At 45.1% G+C, this 20,483-nt stretch overlaps 1 protein-coding gene across 7 annotated transcripts in view; it reads left to right on the forward strand.

Annotated features, from left to right (window-relative positions):
- Window positions 1–20,483, forward strand: part of ZNF462 (zinc finger protein 462) — a 156,432-nt gene that overhangs the window by 105,499 nt on the left and 30,450 nt on the right. For all 7 annotated transcript variants that reach the window (XM_025282178.3, XM_025282175.3, XM_025282182.3 and 4 more), the window contains exons 8-10: window positions 6,596–6,863; window positions 8,747–8,883; window positions 18,988–19,211. In XM_025282178.3, the coding sequence (XP_025137963.2) occupies window positions 6,596–6,863; window positions 8,747–8,883; window positions 18,988–19,211 (629 nt within the window). The remainder of the gene's footprint in view (window positions 1–6,595; window positions 6,864–8,746; window positions 8,884–18,987; window positions 19,212–20,483) is intronic.

A 20,483-nucleotide genomic window follows, 5' to 3' on the forward strand; every position in this document is an offset into this window, starting at 1 on the left:
TATCAAACCCCCACCCCCTGTACCTTGATGTTTTTGACCACATGGTTTGTGGGATGCCCTGACCAGGGATTGAACCCGGGACTCCAGCAGTAAAAGCGTGGAGTCCTAACCACTGTACTGCCAGGGAAGTCCCACCTCACACCTTCTTTGACTTTGAGTCCCTAGAGCCTGCTCATGGCCTGGCACAAAGAGGGTGTCCACCAAGTGTTTGTAGAATCAGAGTATTCAAGCAAGCTTCTTTCTGTCATGGTTTATTGTTCTTCCAGAGTTCAATAGATTTCCAGTGATGTTTCTATGCTGGTGCGTTTTTGGAGAAAAAAGAAAAAAACTCTTTGAATGGATACTTAACATTGGTTTGGCCAGAATTCTGGGGAGCTGGAATGAGAGTCAGAACTTTCCCATTTCTCCAGGAACCTGACTGAATGAGAGTGGCCGGAGGTCGCATCTGGAACTTAGTGCTTTCTATGGTTTGAAGTCCTGAGCTGTCCAAGAGCCACAGAAAGCACCTGTCTCCCATTGGTATTCGGATACCTTTCTTTCCCAGCCATGTTCCACCTAAGGCATTTTAGAGCGTGATTATTTGAGGGCAGTTTATCCAGCATCTAATCGAAGCATGACATGTGGGCCGGCACATCTCCAGTTCTGGGTGCTTGGCCATGCTTACCTGCGCAGCACGTGTATGCAAATACCTGCTGGGTTTTTGCGTGTTTTTATAAAGCATTTTGAAATGTTGGATATTCTTTTTCTTTCCCAGGAATCTTACCTTGTTGATTCTTTTTTTCCCCATGTGCTCTGAAATGCTCATTTTAGTGTTTTCTTGGTATTCAGTTGAATGTTATTTTCTCTCATTTCTATCCATTTGGATGTTACTTTCTGTCTTTCTGCCACCTTCTCTTTCTCCTCTCTGCTATGAGTGGGTTGCCAATGGAACACTCAGGTGTTCTTTGGTGTTCTTCTGACTTGCATTGTGGGACCCCAGAGGTCAACCTGTTGAGTACAGATGTGTAATAGACAAGATTCATATTTTAAAATCAGACAGATCTTTGTTCAAATCCTACCTCTGCCTCTTGGTAGCTGTGTAGCCAACCATTCTCAGCCCCAAAAACCTCATCGGTAAAACTGGGATGAGAACCTATGCCATACGCAGTAGTTGTGGGAATCCAGTGCTGGCTGTTGGTAACTTCCAAACCCACATCTAGAAACGCTGTAGCTGTCCACGCTAAAGTTCTAGTGTGAGCCTGCTTTTACAAAATCATTTTCCTATTATAGACAGTTTACAAAATGAATAGCTCCATATAACTTAGTTAAATTTATTTTATAACTGCAATTATAAATCATAATTTAATTTCCTAAACTCTGTCTATCAGTTCAGTTCAGTTACTCAGTTGTGTCCAACTCTGAGACCCCATGGACTGCAGCACACCAGGCTTCTCTGTCCATCACCAACTCTCAGAACTTGCTCAAACTCATGTCCATCAAGTCAGTGAAGCCATCCAACCATCTCATCCTCTGTCGTTCCCTTCTACTCCTGCCTTCAACGTCTCCCAGCATCATGGTCTTTTCTAATGAGTCAGTTCTTTGCATCAGGTGACCCTAAGTATTGGAGCTTCAGCTTCAGCTTCAGTCCTTCCAATGAATATTCAGGACTGATTTCCTTTAGGATTCACTGGTTTGATCTCTTTGCAGTCAGTCCAAGGGACTTTCAAGAGTTTTCTCCAACACTGCCAATTCAACAGCATCAATTCTTCGGCACTCAGCTTTCTTTATAGTCCAACTGTCACATCCATACATGACTATTGGAAAAACCATAGCTTTGACTAGATGGACCTTTGTTGGCAAAGTAATGTCTCTGATTTTTAATGCTGTCTAGGTTGGTCATAGCTTTTCTTCTAAGGAGCAAGCATCTTTTAATTTCATGGCTGCAGTCACCATCTGCAGTGATTTTGGAGCCCCCAAAAATAAAGTCTCACGGTTTCCATTGTTTCCCCATCTATTTGCAATGAAGTGTTGGGACCAGATGCCATGATCTTAGTTTTCTGAATGTTGAATTTTAAGCCAGCTTTTTAACTCCTCTCTTTGACTTTCATCAAGAAGCTCTTTAGTTCCTCTTCTCTTTCTGCCATAATGGTTGTGTTATCTGCATATCTGAGGTTATTGATATTTCTCCTGGCAATCTTGATTCCAGCTTGTGCTTTATCCAGCCCGACATTTCACATGATATACTCTGCATATAAGTTAAATAAGCAGGGTGATAATATACAGCCTTGACATACTCCTTTTCCAATTTGGAACCAGTCCTTTGTTCCATGTCCAGTTTGAACTGTTGCTTCTTGACCTGCATACAGATTTCTCAGGAGGCAGGTAAGGTGGTCTGGTTTTCCCATCTCTTGAAGAATTTTCCACAGTTTGTTGTGATCCACACAGTCAAAGGCTTTGGCGTAATCAGTGAAGCAGAAGTAGATGTTTTTCTTGAACTCTCTTGCTTTTTCTGTGATCCATTGGATGTTGGTAATTTGATCTCTGGTTCCTCTTCTAAGTCCAGCTTGAACATCTGGAAGTTCTCTGTTCACATACTGATGAAGCCTGGCTTGGAGAATTTTGAGCATTACTTTGCTGGCTTGTGAGATGAGTGCAATTGTGTCGTAGTTTGAACATTCTTTGTCATTGCCTTTCTTTGGGATTAGAATGAAAATTGACCTTTTCCAGTCCTGTGGCCACTGCTGAGTTTCCAAATTTGCTGGCATATTGAGTGTAGCACTTTAACAGCATCATCTTTTAGGATTTGAAATAGCTCAACTGGAATTCTGTCACCTCCACTGGCTTTGTTCATAGTGATGCTTCCTAAGACCCACTTGACTTCCCATTCCAGGATGTCTAGCTCTAGGTGAGTGATCACACCATCGTGGTTATCTGGGTCATGAAGATCTTTTTTATATAGTTCTTCTGTGAATTCTTGCCACCTCTTCTTAATATTTTCTGCTTCTGTTAGGTCCATACCATTTCTGCCCTTAATTGTGCCCATCTTTGCATGAAATATTCCCGTGGTATCTCTGATTTTCTTGAAGAGATCTCTAGTCTTTCCATTCTATTGTTTTCCTCTATTTCTTTGCATTCATCACACAGGAAGGCTTCCTTATCTCTCCTTGCTATTCTTTGGAACTCTGCATTCAAATGGATATATCTTTCTTTTTCTCCTTTGCCTTTTGCTTCTTTTCTTTTCTCAGCTATCTATAAGACCTCAAAAAGGCAAAATGGTCATCTGAGGAGGCCTTACAGACTCTGTGTGTAAATAGTCACAAGTCAGAGACCAGCATTCTTTGCTGAACTGCACATCTCAGGGTTGGATTAAGAATGGATGGACTGACACCCTCTTGGCTGTTGGTTCCATTGTAGATATATCTGGCCATGCCAGGGCTAAAGAAGGAACTTGTGTGGCCAGCAGTTGGGTACAGGGCTTTTCTCTGGATTCACTCTCCTGTACTCCACCTGCTGTATGTTCCCATGACCACAAGTTGGGCCCTCTGAGCAAGCACAGGGTTTCTTTTTTTACTTTCCTTTCTTAAGCTTGGAATGAAAGAAAATAGCCATAATGATGATTTTTAACTTATGTGACATACCCTTCACTGCTAACAATCTGTTTGTCTTTCTAACTGGGCACAAAACCACCCTCTTCTGCTCTTCCGGCCAGGCCTCGCGAACAAACTGGGATTTTATGTAGCTCAGTAGGTAGACTTTTTGGGGATAAGTGAAATCAGATATACTCACATCTTTGTCATTTTAGTGCCTGAAGTGTTAAAGCTTGTATTATTCACAAACTCCAAGTGAGAGCGAGGAACAGTGTGTCTTGGCATGATAGAGGACAATAAAGCTCTCAGGAGACCCCAAAATTGTCACCTTGGCATTCTTTCAAATGTATCCTAAGTGGTGGGATCTGCTTATTTTTGTAAGTAAACCTGTCCACCTGATTCTAACCAGGAAAGAAGGATTTTATGACACAGGTACGTAGAGTTGTTCTTTTTCACACTGCCATTTGAGACAGGTGATGAATTTCCTCTCTTGGAATGCTTTCTCCACGACTTCTTGCATTTTTATTTCTTCAAGTTTCATATCACAGAAGTACCGGTGTGAAAATCGAAGAATTTGTTTTTTTGCGATGGCGTAATTAATATGCCTTAGTCCCTAGAAACGAGAAAAAATGTATTGTCAAATGCTTGGGAAAGTTTACCCAAGAGAGTTGTTCATGTGCTAGACTAGGGGTGATGGAAGGTAGGGGAGACAGAGACCTGGTTTATCATCACATTAGGAGCCACTTTGAGATTTTGGTATAAAGGGATTGAAGCTGTCCAGTGTCTTGTGTCCGAGGTAGCATCCGTGCTAACTTGTGGGCCTCACTGAAGCGGGTGCTGAGTCTTGGAGGCAGTTTTTGTTCAGGCGCTCAGTCGTATCCAACTCTTTGTAACCCCATGAACTCACCAGGCTCCTCCGTCTATGGGATTCTCCAGGAATACTGGAGTGGGTTGCCATTTCCTTCTCCAGGGGATCTTCCCCACCCAGGGATAGAGCCCAATTCTCCTGCATCCCCTGCATTGGTAGGCAGAATTTTTACCACTGAGCCACCTGGGAAGCCCACCTTGGAGGCAGTGGTGGCTGCTTACTGAGAAATGGACTGTTCCTTTGACTTGGTCTCTCTCTAGGTAGACTTGTGAATGGTCAACAACTCAGGGCAGTTGGACCTGACTTTGGCCTTGTCAGTAGCAGAATTTCTTTCCTACAGAACTGAGGGCAAGCCAGAACCAGTGCTGCCCAGAGGTTAGGGCTGACCAGGGTCCTGGGGTGGTGGTGCTTACCCAGGAGCTCACGTTCCTGTTAACAAGAGAGGTGGGCAGAGAGTGCCTTTTGCTTCACTGTGCGTGTGTCTTAAACAGAAACTAGTGTTGAGAGCTTAAATAGAAAACATCTCAAACAATCCATGAAATGGTAAACAAACCTGCTATTGAGGGAAAGAAAGAGAAGTTGACAATTGCATTATTCTGATCCTGAGTGGGTTCATCAGCTAGGGTCGAGGAATAAAGAAAAAGGAGATAAAAAGAATCGGGTGAAATGAATTCAGTTGTGTCATTTCTTTCTTCCTTTGTCTTCGGTTTACACCTGGTAATGAACCCATGGAGGCTTGGAGATATTGTTCAAGTTTCCTTTTGTTTTATTTGAGTGTGTATATGGCAGGTTTGTTTACAATTTCCAAAGGGTTTTTTTTTTTTTTTTCTTTTCCTCAATCCTGAGGAATACAAATTGAGGAGGGGGAGGAGAAAACAAGAAGGGGAGGTATTTTAGTGTTTTGAAGACAGGAGGTGGCCCCACAGTACAGGAAGCTGCTGTCATTGTTTTTCCTTTCAAAGAGGCCGACGGGATGGATGGTACCAGTTTCATCAAATGTGGGTTTTTACAGAGCCCCCACGTGTCCCACCTGGGGGAGTCACACTTTGGAAAATTAAGTGTCCATCAAATCAGGAGGAGGCTGGTACAGTTTCTGTCCCATTTCACCCCTGCTTTTTTGAAAAGCGTTAAGAAAAGAGCCCTTTGTTTCCTTTTCAAGGAAAGTTACACTGAAATTCATCTGTATGGGATTCACATGGCCCATCTGTGTCATTCATGGGTAGCCATAGGTTATACGGGACAATGTTGATGACGATGCTGGTGAATTCCTGACTTCAACATTCAGACCGGTGTGCTGGGGAAAGGTTGAAGACCTTTTATTTTTCACTTTCTTTCTCTTTCTAAAACTTAAAAAAAAAATTATTTAAAGAGGAAACTGAGATTTTTCTCACCTACCTTTTACATCAGATTTCCCCACCGCATGCCAGCAGAGCTTCACAGGCTTAAGATTTGTGCCTGTCGCTTCCGACATTTTCCTCCGAATTGCAAAACTTTCAAATACCTTTCAGGGAGACTTGTTTGGAATTTCATTTTAATGGGATTTATGAATAAATCTCCATCTTAATGCTGACTAAGCTTTAAACATCCATTCCTGGAGAACACTATTGGATTTTTATATTTTAAAATTTAAATCGCTTGACAGCGAAGGCATAAAACATTTTTATATTTGTGAGTGCCATGTGCTTGAGCATTTCTGTTGAAGACCCTTTTTTTTTTCTTTTTTTCCGGTTGGGTTGAATAATTCTGTTCTGCAAAGTTGGAGATACTGCATCTCCTGCTTTGCTTTCTCGTGAGGATGCCTGTGTACATTATGTGGGTTCATTTATCTCGCCTACAGGGACGGGTATTCTGTGGCAGCCTGTTGCCACACTGCAATTTCCTTTAAAAAACAGTTTACTTTCTTCCTTCACTTTGAAACCTTTAACCTCAGAATTTTATTTTTAAATGCCATGAACCCTCAAAGTCAGGTTAAAAGAAGTGACGCTTCCTCCCTTCCTGCCTTTCCCCAGAGATGCGTTGTAGAATGTAAATGAAGATGAAAGCTGGGATCAGTCAGCCCCCTTAAGAGAAAAGTACTCGAAACTTCTTTCAGGGGTTTTCAAGTGTCAGACCGCCACTGTGTTCTCTGTGTCTGGCGTCATTTTCCCCTGTCTGTCCACAGACTCATCCTACTCTGAGCCTCCAGATGTTCAGCAGCAGTTGAACCACTATCAGTCCGCTGCTCTGGCAAGAAACAACAGCCGTGTGAGCCCCGTGCCTCTTTCTGGGGCCGCGGGGGGCGCTGAGCAGAAAACAGAAGCCATTCTTCACTGCGAATTCTGTGAATTCTCCTCTGGCTATATCCAGAGCATCAGGCGCCATTACAGGGACAAGCATGGCGGGAAGAAGCTCTTCAAGTGCAAAGACTGCTCCTTTTACACAGGCTTTAAGTAAGTGATGCGAAGAACAGCCTTGAGAAACAAGGTGGCTGCGCCTGCTCCACCCCTCACTACACTCTTCCCTTACACTCCTCTGTCTGGAGCTCAAGGGAGGCCCTGCCCAAGGGATGATGAACAGGTGGGGTCCAGTCTTCACAAAAAGAGGCTAGTTCCAGACACTGCTTTTAGGTTTGGGGAAGGGATGAAGAGCTATATGAGAACAAATGAGTTTAAAAACCAGAGCAAATGGGTGCCCAAGAAGTGTAAAGGATTTCCCTGACCCAGTGCGTGAAGCAGTGAGTATTTTCCCATTTGGAAATCGATGCCCTCCACCTCCCCACTTTTTATTTTGTCTTTGGGAAAACCAGTCTTCTCAGAAGCAAAGTCAAAGTCGAGAGAGAACATCCAGTGATAGAGACAGTCTGCTACCCTTGTAAAGAATTCTTATTTCTTAAGATCATATTATTGAAAGAGAACCAAGACTTCACACTGGGAAGACTAAATTTGAACAATCACAGAAAGATTGTCCCCACATAGAAAAAGATAATCCACAGTCATTTTTGCTCCTGAGTATGACAAAGATTGGAGTGCTTCCTGTCATTTAATCTAAGCTCCTGTGATTTCATCTCATCCTGGGAGATTCCACTTAGGGTCATAGTTACTAGTGTAGAATATGGAGCCTGACTGCCTGGGTTTGAACCCCAGCTTTGCCACTTACTGATGGTGTGACTTTGGACAAGTTACTAAACCTGTCTGTGTCTCTGGTTCCATATCTGTAAAATAAAGATAATAATAGTACATACCTCATAGGGCTCTTGTGAGGAGTAAAATAATAATAAATGAAGCTATAAAGTGCTTAGCATACTGCTTGGCACAAAGGAAACACAAAGGAAATGCAAAATGTTATTGTATCATAGAAAGCTATTATAATGAGATTAGATGCTGTATTACAGGTATGAAGCTATTATTATCTGCTCCTGTTGCAGTCAGGGCCTGGGCTTTAGGTCTCTCCAGTATTTCAATACATCCTCCACAAGGAGAGGCTGGCGAGGATGGGCTTCATAACCCCTCCAAACTTGAATTGATAGAAAAACAAGTCTCTTTTCCAGCAACATCTTAGTCACTGGGATTTGATGGAAAATGTGTAACATCTCTGACTGTTAATGTGGTTCAGTTGTTTTATAGATAAATATGTATGTGACCTTAGAACTGAGAGAAGTCGAGAAGGACTCAGATAACAAGGGCCCATTGACAGGTGTACATGTTTCCCCAGAGAGAGGCACTCGGGTTAACAAGAAGAGGACCTTGCCCATTAAACTTTGGGTTTCATCCATTTTTATGAGACATTTAAGGCTTTGTAAAATTTGAAGTTTTAAAAAGGATGGAGTGAGGGAGGCAGTGATACCCTCCACGTTTGAGCTGGTACAACAGCTCTGAGCGTCTTTACGTGGTCATTGACCTTCCTGCTTTTCCAACCAGCCCGCCCTCCCTCCTTCCCTGGGAAGAGTCACCGAGGCAGCTGATGAATCATCCCAGCTTCTCCTTCCGAGCATGATGAGAAATCCATTCTCGTAGGGATTTTGTTTTATATTTTTAACAGGCAACTGCTCATTTTCAAAAATAAAATGGGGAGTCTATTTCTTTTTTTTTTTTTTCAAACTTGCCCTGAGCCCAGCCAAGTAGCAAAATTTCCCCCAAAGAAGTTTAGCACTGCAGAAGAGTGTTCAGTCATTGCCCGAATAACTGAGGAACTTGTGCTCAGCAAGCACAATGAACCACTACAGTTTTGGGTAACCCACCCCCGCAGCAGGGTGTCTCCATAGGACTGCCGGCAAGGGGTGTGAATGTGATGCTTTTGGGTCCCACTCATTGCCTCTCTCCCCGCTCCCTCCCAGATCTGCTTTTACTATGCACGTGGAAGCCGGGCATTCGGCGGTCCCCGAGGAGGGCCCCAAAGATCTCCGCTGTCCTCTCTGCCTCTATCACACCAAATACAAACGCAACATGATCGACCACATTGTGCTGCACCGAGGTAACCTTCTGAGCTTGGTTTTCTTGGGATGCAAGGGGTAGGGGGAGGGTGGCTCAGGTGGCATTAGAGGGAAGCTGTCTCAAGGTGGCAGCAACACCTTTTCCCCAGTCCCTTGTTCCTCCCCTTATCTCCCCAAAAGAAATCACAGCGGTCACCCCAGTGACAGCCAACAGGGTAAGAGCATCTTTCTGCTGAGAGGATTTCCTCCACCTGGAGGGAGGCAAAGGTGATGGAGTCCGCAGTGAACACTTCTGCGGGGCTTCCCCGTGAGAGAGCGATTTTGTATCCCGGGTCTTCTGCTCTCATGACCTTGCTAAGGAGGGAGGGAATGAGAAGCAGCGTGGGTGGCTGAACTCACGGTGAAAGGTGAAGAGCCCTGTAGTTGTAAGCAGTTCAAAGAAGGAAGACCAAAATGATGATCTCCAAAGCAGAATGTGGGGTTTCCCTTGAAGTGGATGGAGAAAATTCTTAAAACTAAAAGTAGCCTGATAGATGTTAATTTTTATTTTTTTTAATATTTTGTGCCACACAGCATGTGGCATCTTAGTTTCACAGCCAGAGGCTAAACCCACATCCCCTGCATTGGAAGGGCAGAGTCGTAACCACTGGACTGCCAGGAAATCCCAGCCTGATACATGTTAAACGCCGTAGACTGTGGGTTTAAATTCTGTTTTTAAAGCCTCTTGTGTTTTACCTCTTCTCCGTAAAGAGGTGATGACCATGCCTCTGAGGTGGCATGTTGAGTGTCTAGTGTGTTCCATGTGGATGCATCTTGGGTGTTTGTAAACGCTGGTTCCTTTGGTATATTGGGATACTTTTTTTAGTGATATATTGGGATATTTCTTTTCGGTTTTTTCTTTGAACTGAGTTTACTGCTGGCCAATCAAAATACCATTAAACAACATGTGCCCTCTGCATTGGAAGGAAAAATATGCAACAACTATACTTTGTCCGGAAGAGATTCCAACCAGAGGTGGATGGAAAAAGATGACTAGAATACCTGTTACTATTTCCACCTACTGACCTTTCTGTCTCGGTTTCCTTCCTCCCTCCCTTGCTTCCTCTTCCTGCCTATCTTCCTTCCTTTGCCTCCAACCTGGGAATGCTTTTCAGTATTTGCCACCTGAGACTCAAATGCATTAAGTGTCTTCTGCTGCCCTGTGGAGATGTTACTCTGAAATGCTGGGTATTCAGGGGGCATTTCCCGTGTTTGCAGCATTTCCCCAGAGCCACTGCCTTTGACTGGTGCATTATGTGACATGTCACCCACGTCTGCTGCAGACCCCACGGAAGATCAACCTTCAGCACCCTTAGGTCTCCCTTCTCCCCAGGCAGACTCGAGACGTGAGATGCCTGCTGACGAGGACGTCCGCCTGCAAGCCGTGCAGGAACGTTTAGGCAGGAACTCCTGGGATCCCTCGTGGTATGCTGCCTCAGTCACTGGCTTTTGGTCCCTGGGCCCATGTATGTGTCAGTGGCTCCATGTCCTCCATTGCTTGGACCGAGGTCATGAGTCACGCTACTGTGGAGCAGACAGGAGTGGTAAGACCCCACCTCATTGGTGGAGTCTCGTTTCCATTTGCTGCCTGCTGGGATCAAGCTTCCCAGGTGGCACCAGTGATAAAGAACCTGTCAGCCAGTGCAGGAGATGCAGGAGACTCAAGTTTGATTCCTGGGTCGGAAAGATCCCCTGGAGGGGGGCATGGCAACCCACTCCAATATTCTTGCCTGGAGAATCCCAGGGACAGAGAAGCCTGGTGGGCTACAGTCTGTGGGGTCACAAAGAATTGGACGTGACTGCAGAGACTTAACATGCATACATGCCTGCTGGGATCAGAGTCTTGATGCCTAATGCAAGCTTGCTGACTTTCCTTCCCTGAGCTGAGAGTCCAGGAAACGAGAAGGCAGAGAGAAACACTTAGTGCCTGGAGCACGCCACACCTGGCCCAGTGCGTCTCACACAAGGTCACCACATCATCCACCCACGCTGGGAGGATGATACTTTGACCTGTAGTCCTGTTTTATGTATGTGAGGCTTGAAGCTGGCAAAAACTATTTTTTCTTTGTTTTAGTGTAGTGTTTTAGGGTCATTTCGGAGAAGGCAATGGCACCCCACTCCAGTACTCTTGCCTGGAAAATCCCATGGACGGAGGAGCCTGGTAGGCTGTAGTCCATGGGGTCGCTAAGAGTTGGACACGACTGAGCAACTTCATTTTCACTTTTCACTTTCCTGCATTGGAGAAGGAAATGGCAACCCACTCCAGTGTTCTTGCCTGGAGAATCCTAGGGACGGCGGAGCCTGGTGGGCTGCTGTCTATGGGGTTGCACAGAGTCCGACATGGCTGAAGTGACTTAGCAGTTAGGGTCATTTCACAAAGAATTGAAGATATGTTAAAGATAGTTGTGCAGAACTGTAGGGTTAAAAACAAGAGAGGAGATTGGGGCAATTGCAGAATAAGGGAAAAGTAGTTGAAAGTTCATGTGAAAGTATGAGAACACTCACCTAGAGTTTTGGTGTTTGCCGCAAGATACCGTGCGCTTGTTAGCAGCGGGCTACTGTCTCAGCCTGGGACTCCAGCCCTCTGTGGGGGAGACAGCAACAGAATCAATTTGATTTTGGGTGTTCATTAGACTTTTGCATGTTCAAGAATCTGAGGTGCTGGAACCTGAAAGGAGTTTCTCCAGGGGGTTCTCCTGAGGGGCGGCCGTGTGAATTAGTGCATGCTGCCCCCAGCCTGAAAACAGTGGTGAACTCCCCCCAGCCCCCTCGCTGGACCCTTGAGGGTAGAAGTAGTTCCAGCAGAGTCACCCAGCCGGTGAGCAGGGAAGCTGTGTGTCAACTCAGGTTTCTGATCCCATGATCCATCCATCATATTGCCTGTCACTGGTTATTTACAGTCTATTCTGTTTATTTACAGAGATAATTTATATTAGAAGAAGCATCAGCATATGTAGAGTTTGTCCTCATTGGGGTCAGAAAGTGCACAATCTGATATGAACATGAGTATTTGAGGATTGTTGTAATAATGACAACACCCACAGCAACAGCAATAGTTACTGAGGACTTTCTAGGTAGCAAGTACTGTGCTAAGTACTTTCCAGTGAGTCATTTCATGGAATTGTCACAAAACCCTAAGTGGTGGGTGTTAACTCTTATCCCTGATAACAAGGGAGAAAACAGGTTCAGAAAGATTGAGCATCTTACCCAGGTCAAATGACTAACAAGCGACCCAGCTGGGATCTGATCCCAGGCCTGCGTCACCCCCAGTCCCCGCCTTTACCCACCAAGTATCACTGTCTCACCCTTGGGAAGGTGGTTGGCGTCACCCCGTTGAGCATTCCAGTGGCTGTGGTATCTGGGTCTGGGGATAGAGTCGTCTGAAGGTTGGGGGTCAGAGACGGGGACCCCTGAGCCACAGGGAGGCAGGGCACTTTGGGATAGCATATCTGCCATCTGCGTCCTGGCCTGGCTTTGGGGTCCATCTCAATCAAGATGGCAGCTCAGTGGGAGCTAGTCTTGACAAGGAAGACAGGGTTGGTGGGTGTCTGCCTGGCAGTTTTGAGTTGGGGCTGATCTCAGAGTAACAAGATGTGGCTCTCTCTGCACCTGTCCTTACTCTGTGGATGAATAAACATCTTTGGTCTCTGGGGCCTGCAGTAAGAGATCTTTCTGAGACTTTGGTTAATTAAAATATTTGGAATGAATGGCAAGAAAAACAACTTCTGAACTGGCCCTGAGAATAAGCTGCTGTTTGCAGGAATACAGTCTCCTTAGCTTTTTGTCCAGACAAATTGCTGTATTTAAATAGGGAGGAAGGAAAAGGAATTCATTCCACTCCTGGATAATCTGAATGAGAAATCACATTGGCTGCTACAAAAGAGAGCATTCTGTTGGTCCATGCATTCAGTAGACATGTATTATTTGCTTGTTCCTTGCTGTACCATGCTGGGTTCTTTGGGTTAAGATGGGGTACCTGAGAGCCAGTCTGCCTTCCTCAAGAAGATGAAGTGTGTGCATAAGTATGTTTAAGATAGTGAGTGATAAGTACCTAGGAGATTGACAGTGGCAGTTTGGAGTATAAAAAGGTGGTGGTGGGGGGGTGGCTTTCAAACTGATCCATGATAAGATTTCAGCAGTCAGAGAGGACTTGAGGTGGGTGTATTCATTATGTAGGGGACTTAACAGAAATGGATTCTTTTCCCGTTTTGGAGCCTAGAAGTCTGAAATGCAGTTGTTCGTAGGGCTGTGTTCCCCCTGAAGACTCTAGGGGAGAATCCTTCCTAGATTCTTCCAGGTTCTCCTGGCTCCCAACTTTGCTTGGCATCCCTTGCCTTGTAGCCACATCACTCCAGTCTCTCCCTCCCTCTGCACATGGCCTTCTTCGGGGGGGGGAGGGGGGGGGGTGTGTGTGTGTGTGTGTGTCTCTGTTCTCTCTTCTTCTTACCCTAACTTTAGGGCACACCCCAATCCCATACGACCTTATCTTCACTAACATGCAAAGACCTCAGGTCTCAATAAGGTTACATTCTGAGGAGCCAGGTGGACACAAATTTCTGGGGACTCCATTTGACTCATTGCAGAGGGTAAGGAAAATTTTAACAAACCACCCAAGTGAGTAGAGGGAAGATGTGTTTACGGAGTGAAATTAGAAGGTACTAGGAGGCAAGGCTAGAAAGGTATATTCTGGCCAAATGAAAGAGGGCTTGGATCCCATCGCAGGAGTAGAATGCTACTCTGTAGACAGTTGGGAAGCTGGGGTACTGATGAGATACCTGGTGAGTTCTAATTTAGCAGAGACTAAAGCCAAGGATTATAGACCCATCTCTTTGAGGAACCATGAACTTAGGTCAGATCAACATTTGATGAGGTTCACCATGATGGGACCAGTGTAACCAGGGAAATATTAAGCCCTGAGACTTCTGGTTCAAGGAGAAAGTGGTATGATGTTAGATGGGTTTTCATTCATGTTACAAATGTTTATTGAACACACACCACATGCTAGCATTGCTTTAAGCTCTAGGGGTACTGCCAGGAAGAGTCGGGCAAGGTTTGGGCACTGAAGGAGTGTGAACTTTAGTAGGAAGAGAGACAGTGAACAAGGGAAGAAATAGTTTCAGAGTACATGAATGTTTTTGGTTGCTTAGTCATGTCCAACTCTTTGCAACCCCATGGACTGTAGCCCACCAGGCCCCTCTGTCCATGGGATCTCTGCAGGCAAGAGCGGGTTGCCATTTCCTTCTCTAGCAGATCTTCCTGGCCCAGGGATTGAACCCAGGTTTCCTGCATTGTAGGCAGATTCCTTACCGTCTGAGCCATCAGGGAAGCCAGAGTACATTTCTACTCAGTTCTTACAACCATTGGAAGCACAGTGAATGCCTCATGTGTTGCTTGGCCTGGATGTCCTTTATATACCTATAGCAAACCTGAGAAATTGGGCAAACACTGAATTACAGGCATGAAACAGTTTCATCAAATGTTTATAATTACAGAGCTGTGTAATCACTGAGATTGGTCTCCAGTTGGCTTATAAACTTAAAGTTTCTTTTTTGCAGCCTGTAACCTCAGTACACACGTAAATGCTAAATATAACTGAACCCTGCAGGTGGGTATGTTTTTGGAACAAAACTAATCTCCCCTAATTTATCTGATCAGTATCATTTTTTCTTGAGGGGGGGTAAAAAACACTACAGTGAGCCTGACAGTCTTTCATCTTACTCAGTGAAATTACATGTTCCCTTCATCCCCATCACATACTTCTTCCTGTTAAAGGTACAGTTCCCAGCTCTTGTCTGGCTTGAGAGTAGCTTGGCTACTGTCAAAACTTTTTACAGGAACTGTGTGCTTATGTTTACATGTGTCTGTTTATGGTTATATTTGGGGATGGTGGCTTTCTGGTCCTCAGCGTTTGTCACTGGTTTGTGAGTTAGAGTAACAGATAGATCTTTGGTTTGGCTCAGCGGGGGTCTAGGCCTTCTACCATGGCAATCTGCGTTCAGTTGGTTGGAGTGAGTGACTTTCAAATCCCCACCCACTTCACCCACCCCTCAGCCCCCACCCCCTGCTACCCCCAGCCTGGCACACTGTGGGGAGGAAACCCACGTGTGTTGTGGGCCACCTTTCAGGAAGAATTGTTACTTGGTGATTTTGGGCTCCATGGTGATGTGGTTTTTTTCACTGTTTTGAGTAGAAGTAACCCCCTCTCCCCCGACCCCCGCTTAGTGGTGGCGATTTTACAGATTATTTTCCCACCCGGCATACACTTCTGGGCTCTTGATGAACCTTAGCACCCATGTGCTTTAGTGTGGCGCTGCTGCAGGCTGGAGCCTCTTGAGTGTTGTGTCCACCTGCAGCACTCAGTATCTTTTAAGTGTGAGTCTCTGATGGCAACCCACTCCAGTACTCTTGCCTGGAAAATCCCATGGACGGAGGAACCTGGTAGGCTACAGTCCATGGGGTCGCAAAGAGTCAGACACGACTGAGCGACTTCACTTCACTTCACTTCAGATGAAAGACATGATCTATCTTGTAGTCAAAACTGGTGAAGTCATAATATTTTTGCAGTCAGTGGTGGAAGCTGAGTCACAATGAGTGTGATTCAGGCCTTGATTTCTTACCCAAGGTAATTTTGAGAGGTGTGAAGTCAAGAAAAGACTCACAGTTGTCACTGCCCCCTGTAGGAAAAGCCCCAAGTGGCTGAGCTTCCGTAGCCAAGACAGGGCTCAGGCCCTACCTGGAAACAGTCCAGTCTCCCAGCTCATGTCCTTCACTGGCCTCCGCCATGAATAACCTCATTCAGAAAACGCTGTCGGTCCTTTGCCCGCCTTTCAGAGTCTGTCTTATTTTTTTATCTTGGTCCTGTTAGCCATGTTTGTAGAAAGGGGGGTGGGGAAAAGGTAACTTTGTTTTCTAAAATTAACACCCATAACCCATATAACTAAGAGACTTGGGAGTTATTATAGTTAATGTCTTAGTTTGGAAATGAGGAAGTCATACCTTTCAGAATAAGTCATCAGGGAAATGACCTTTTATGAAATCCAGGAGATACTTGAAAGAAATTCAGATAAAAATGGTCGCCTTAGACACTGAGAGCTTTTGCGATTTTGAACTATTAGGAATAAAAGGCTGAGAAGTGCACGGCATACAGATTGGATGTGGCTGGAGAGTTCTTTATAGGAGAGACAGAGGAGGGTGCATGCAGGCAAAGGTCAGCAGACCTGGGCTCCCAGGCCACAACTTTGTGCTGAATTAGAGGACTGACTTTGAGGAAGTAGCTCAGCTGAGCTGGTTTCAGTTTCCGCTGAAGACTCTCAAAACTGACTTTGCAGGGTGTTGTGAGAATAAAAAGTAGCCAAGAGAGTCCAACACATAACCATGCTTGAAAGGTAGTGAGCCCTTAATAAGTGGGAGTGGCTGTTTCCATTCAGTGTTACAATTTCACCTCCAAGGTATTATTCTGAACGCTCCCGTCTTTGTGCAAAATGCACTGATACACACGTAGTGAAATTGGAAACTGCAAAGAAAACTAACCAAAGGAATTGAAAAGGAGACCTATAAGAAAAACCAAGTTTGAAAGAAGCGATTATTTACAGCGAAGAAGGGAAGGCTGGAGAGCAACTGAATGACTGTCTTCAAGGTGTTGGAGGCATCGTTATGCGGAAACTTCCAGCTGTTCTCTGTCTCCACCGAAGTGGACAGAACCAGGGCAGGTGGGACAGGCCAGAGCCAAAGAAAGAGCTGGGGAAGCAGTAGAAATGGCAAAATTGTGTAAGTCAGGAACAAACACAGAGCAATGGAGGGGGATGCAAGTCTCAAAGAAGGTGCCAGAAAAGTTCACATCAACACTTCCCCATGACCTCCTGAGGTGTTGGATGTGGGGGCCGGTCTCCTGGCTTCAGCCTGGAGCCCCATCTCTTGCCATGGGCACCAGCCTGCTCATGTCTACATGTCCAGGGTGGCTGGACTGAACAGTTGGCACTTGGCTTGGAGCAGTCTGAACCAGGGTCCATCTTGCCTTCTCATGATGCAGCTGTCTGGAGGCATCTTCTTTTGTCACGATGGGGAGGAGGGGGCACTGCTGGCTTTGGTGGGCAGGGGCCTGGGGTGCTGATATACATCCTACAATGCATAGGAAACCTCCCAGAGGAAAGAATTATCTGGCGTCAAAACATCAGTAGCGTTGTGATTGAGAAGTCCTGGGTTAGAGGCATAGAATGACCGTCATAGCCCTGGCTTCCTTCAGGCTTATTGGTTTACATCAGAGCATTTTTTTTCTCCTCCCATTTACACAAAACCATGAAACTAACTGAATGGTTAGAAGACTGTTACAACATTTGCTATTCTAAGAAAATGTGTGGATTCCATTATAATCATGTGTTTCTTAGCTGTCTGTGACTTTGGTTTAAAAATATTTATATTTCTAAATAAGCGACTGACTCTTTGTATAGGGAAAATAACATATGCATTAGAGCTCCCAGGAGTATGGTGCAGACACCAACCTTCCACGCTTCCTCTGCCCACATTCTCGCTGGCCAATTAATTGCTGCATTCAGGGACTCCCAAGGCAGGGACTGCCCTGCAATGAGCATGTGCTGGTTAAGAGGCAGGCAGGCCTTCGGGTGGGAGAAACTCCCCAAGGGGCAGACACAGGCCAGCCCAAGAGGGAGGGCTCCCAGAGCGAGCGACTTCAGCGCACAGCATCCTGATGCTCTATGAATGTTGCTCCTGGTGACCGAGGATATAGCGCGCCTTCCTGACTTAATAATACATTGCTGTTTCTAAATAATATAAGTGTATGTTGTGTGCGTCCATTGTAAACTTTCAGAGTCTTCTGAAATCCAGACACAGCATGAAAACACATGCTATATTTGATCCTTGCATAAATAGCACAGATTTTAATTTTATCCCAGTTATGGATATCTGGCGCGTGTGCCGATACTCTGGGCAGACTGGTGTGAAATTTAATTTGAGCAGTTAAACACAAGGGTGAGAGAGTACAAAATAAACAAGCACACACACACACTTCCAGCCCTACAGCATTTGGTATGTTAACGGGAAAAGCACCCAAATCCTCTCTCTTTTATTTTCTCCCTTGATGACAATCACGTTACAGATTTGTCTGAAAAGGCACAAATCCTCCACATCTCCCACGCCACCCCCACCCCACCTCTCCCGGAAGATTGCCTGCAGACATTTCATCTGCGGGAGCTCTTCCCGAGCTGGGGTTGGAGTTTCAGTGAATGAAAGTGTCCAGGATTCTTTGTTTTCAGATTTGATCTTCGAGATTCTTTTGGTTTCAAGAAAAGGCAAACAGTCTCCTTGAGAACGTCTTGGAAGGGGAAACAGGAATGGAATTGGAAATGATGGGAGAGAACCGATTTGCAGTTCGGTAGACAGACATGGGTGGGGTCCCAGTTTAGGCAGTTACAGAGTCTGTGACCTTTGGAGACGGACTTGAAAGCTCAGTTCCTTGTATTACTACTTTGTAGAAATGGGACTAATTTCGGCCTAACAGTTGCCAGGGAGGTATACAGTGGTGGCACATAAGTGCTCCAAAAATGTCATTTTCCTTCCCCCTTACGGACATCTTGTTTTTGTTGTTGTTTAGTTGCTAAGTCATGTCCAACTCTTTTATGACCCCACAGACTGTATTTAGCCCTCCAGGCGCCTCTGTCCATGGCATTTCCCAGGCAAGGACACTGGAGTGGTTAAGGACATCTGTGTAAGTCTGAATGCCACTTGCTGGGGAAGTAAGATAATTGCTGTTGATAATCATTCATGTTGGTGAAACTTCTATTCTTGGCTCCTCCTTTAATCACCTCCATTCAGAAATCCACAGCACCTTTCAGCCCGCCCACTCCTATTTATAGGTCATTCTGGATATCAAGTACACAGAGCTTTTGGCCTTAGAAACACCCACGTGTCCCAGTGGACTGTTGACTTGGGGGGCGGGAGAAGGGACAGTGGCATGTGTGTGCAGTTCACAGACCTGCAGCCATGAGAAGTTTCAACAGTGGATGGGGGAATTTTCCCTTATACTCCCCAGAAAGACCGTCTGCTTTCCATCAGTAAAAGTTCCCATCTTTGTATTCAATTTGTTTCCACAGAAGAGCGGGTTGTCCCCATTGAAGTGTGCCGATCCAAACTGTCCAAATACTTGCAGGGAGTAGTTTTCCGCTGTGATAAGTGTACCTTCACCTGCTCCAGTGACGAGAGCCTCCAGCAACACATAGAAAAGCACAATGAACTGAAACCTTACAAATGCCAGCTCTGCTACTATGAGACCAAGCACACGGAAGAACTGGACAGCCACCTTCGGGATGAGCATAAGGTAGGGGCCTGGCCTCCCCGCTCCCACCCTCGGCACGGCGTTGGGAGGGGCCAGGCCGAATCTAGCTATGCCGCTCTGTGCAGGACAGACACATGTGCTAAAATAATGTTTAAAGTGAGGTTCAGTTTATTCCATTATCAATGAACTGTAAGGTCATTTTAGAAAATTGGAACACAGATGAGGGAAAGAAAACCATCCATAATGCCACCCCCCACATCTAACTGCTTAATGGTTTTGGTCTCTTCTGTACCCACTTTCCTTTGTTTTATTTCATTCTGAGTATATGCGATCCCTTCTATGAAAGAGTGTATCTTCCCTTTCTTGTTTTTGTCTTACCCTAACTAGAGTACTTTACCATATTATTTTAAATGTATTATCACAAAGGTTGATAATTTTTTTCTGTAAAGGGCTGGGTAGTAAATATTTTAGGCTTTGCGGGCCAGATGGTCTCAGTGGCAACAATTCAACTCTGCCCTTGTAGCAAGAAAGGAGCCCTAGAGAAGACATCAATGAATGGGCATAGCTGTGTTTAAAAAAAAAAAAAACTTTATTTACAAAATTAGGCAACGGGCTGTGGACCCATAGTTACTGGCCCCCTCCTCTCTGATGGCTCTGCCAGCAAGTGTCTCAGTCATGTAGGTTGTTTCCTAATATATTGCTGACTACAGACATTTTCCAGGGCATTGCTATTCATGTCTAAGCATTATAAGGACTGTAAAATGTGTGTTATATTTGCGGGAGGGAACAAATTGGTACAGGACATAAAATATGGGGTTTATGAAAAAAATTCTCTTCCAAAAGTCTGCTGATCAGAGGGTAAGATATCCCAGGTGGCTTCCTCACTTCTCGGAGGATAGCATAGCACGGATTAAGACCATTGTTTCTGGTTTTGTATATTGTCCAGAGTTCGGGGAGTGTGTGTGTGTGGAGGGGGGCAGGGGGAATGATTACTATTTGTTTCATGAAAAGAGCCTGTTGAAATGTTTTGTAATTAACCAACAAATCCCAAACATCTAGTGAGTGTTTACTTAAGGCACAATGAGAAGCACTTTTGGTATTGTTTCCTTTTTCTTGCTGTGTGCTGTCATTGGAAATACAGTTCCTCTTTTCTGCACTTAAAAACCCAAGTTAGAAAGATTCCTGTCTGAGTCATCTACACCCAAGGGTTAGAATTTTTCTATAGGGTGTTGAGAGAAGGCTGAGCTTTATCACCCACCTACTGTTTAATGGCATTATTCCTAACTTATCTACTTTGGAATGCATTCATTTTTT

Source organism: Bubalus bubalis, chromosome 3 (assembly GCF_019923935.1).
Source record: "Bubalus bubalis isolate 160015118507 breed Murrah chromosome 3, NDDB_SH_1, whole genome shotgun sequence".
In the NCBI taxonomy this organism is placed as follows: domain Eukaryota; kingdom Metazoa; phylum Chordata; class Mammalia; order Artiodactyla; family Bovidae; genus Bubalus; species Bubalus bubalis.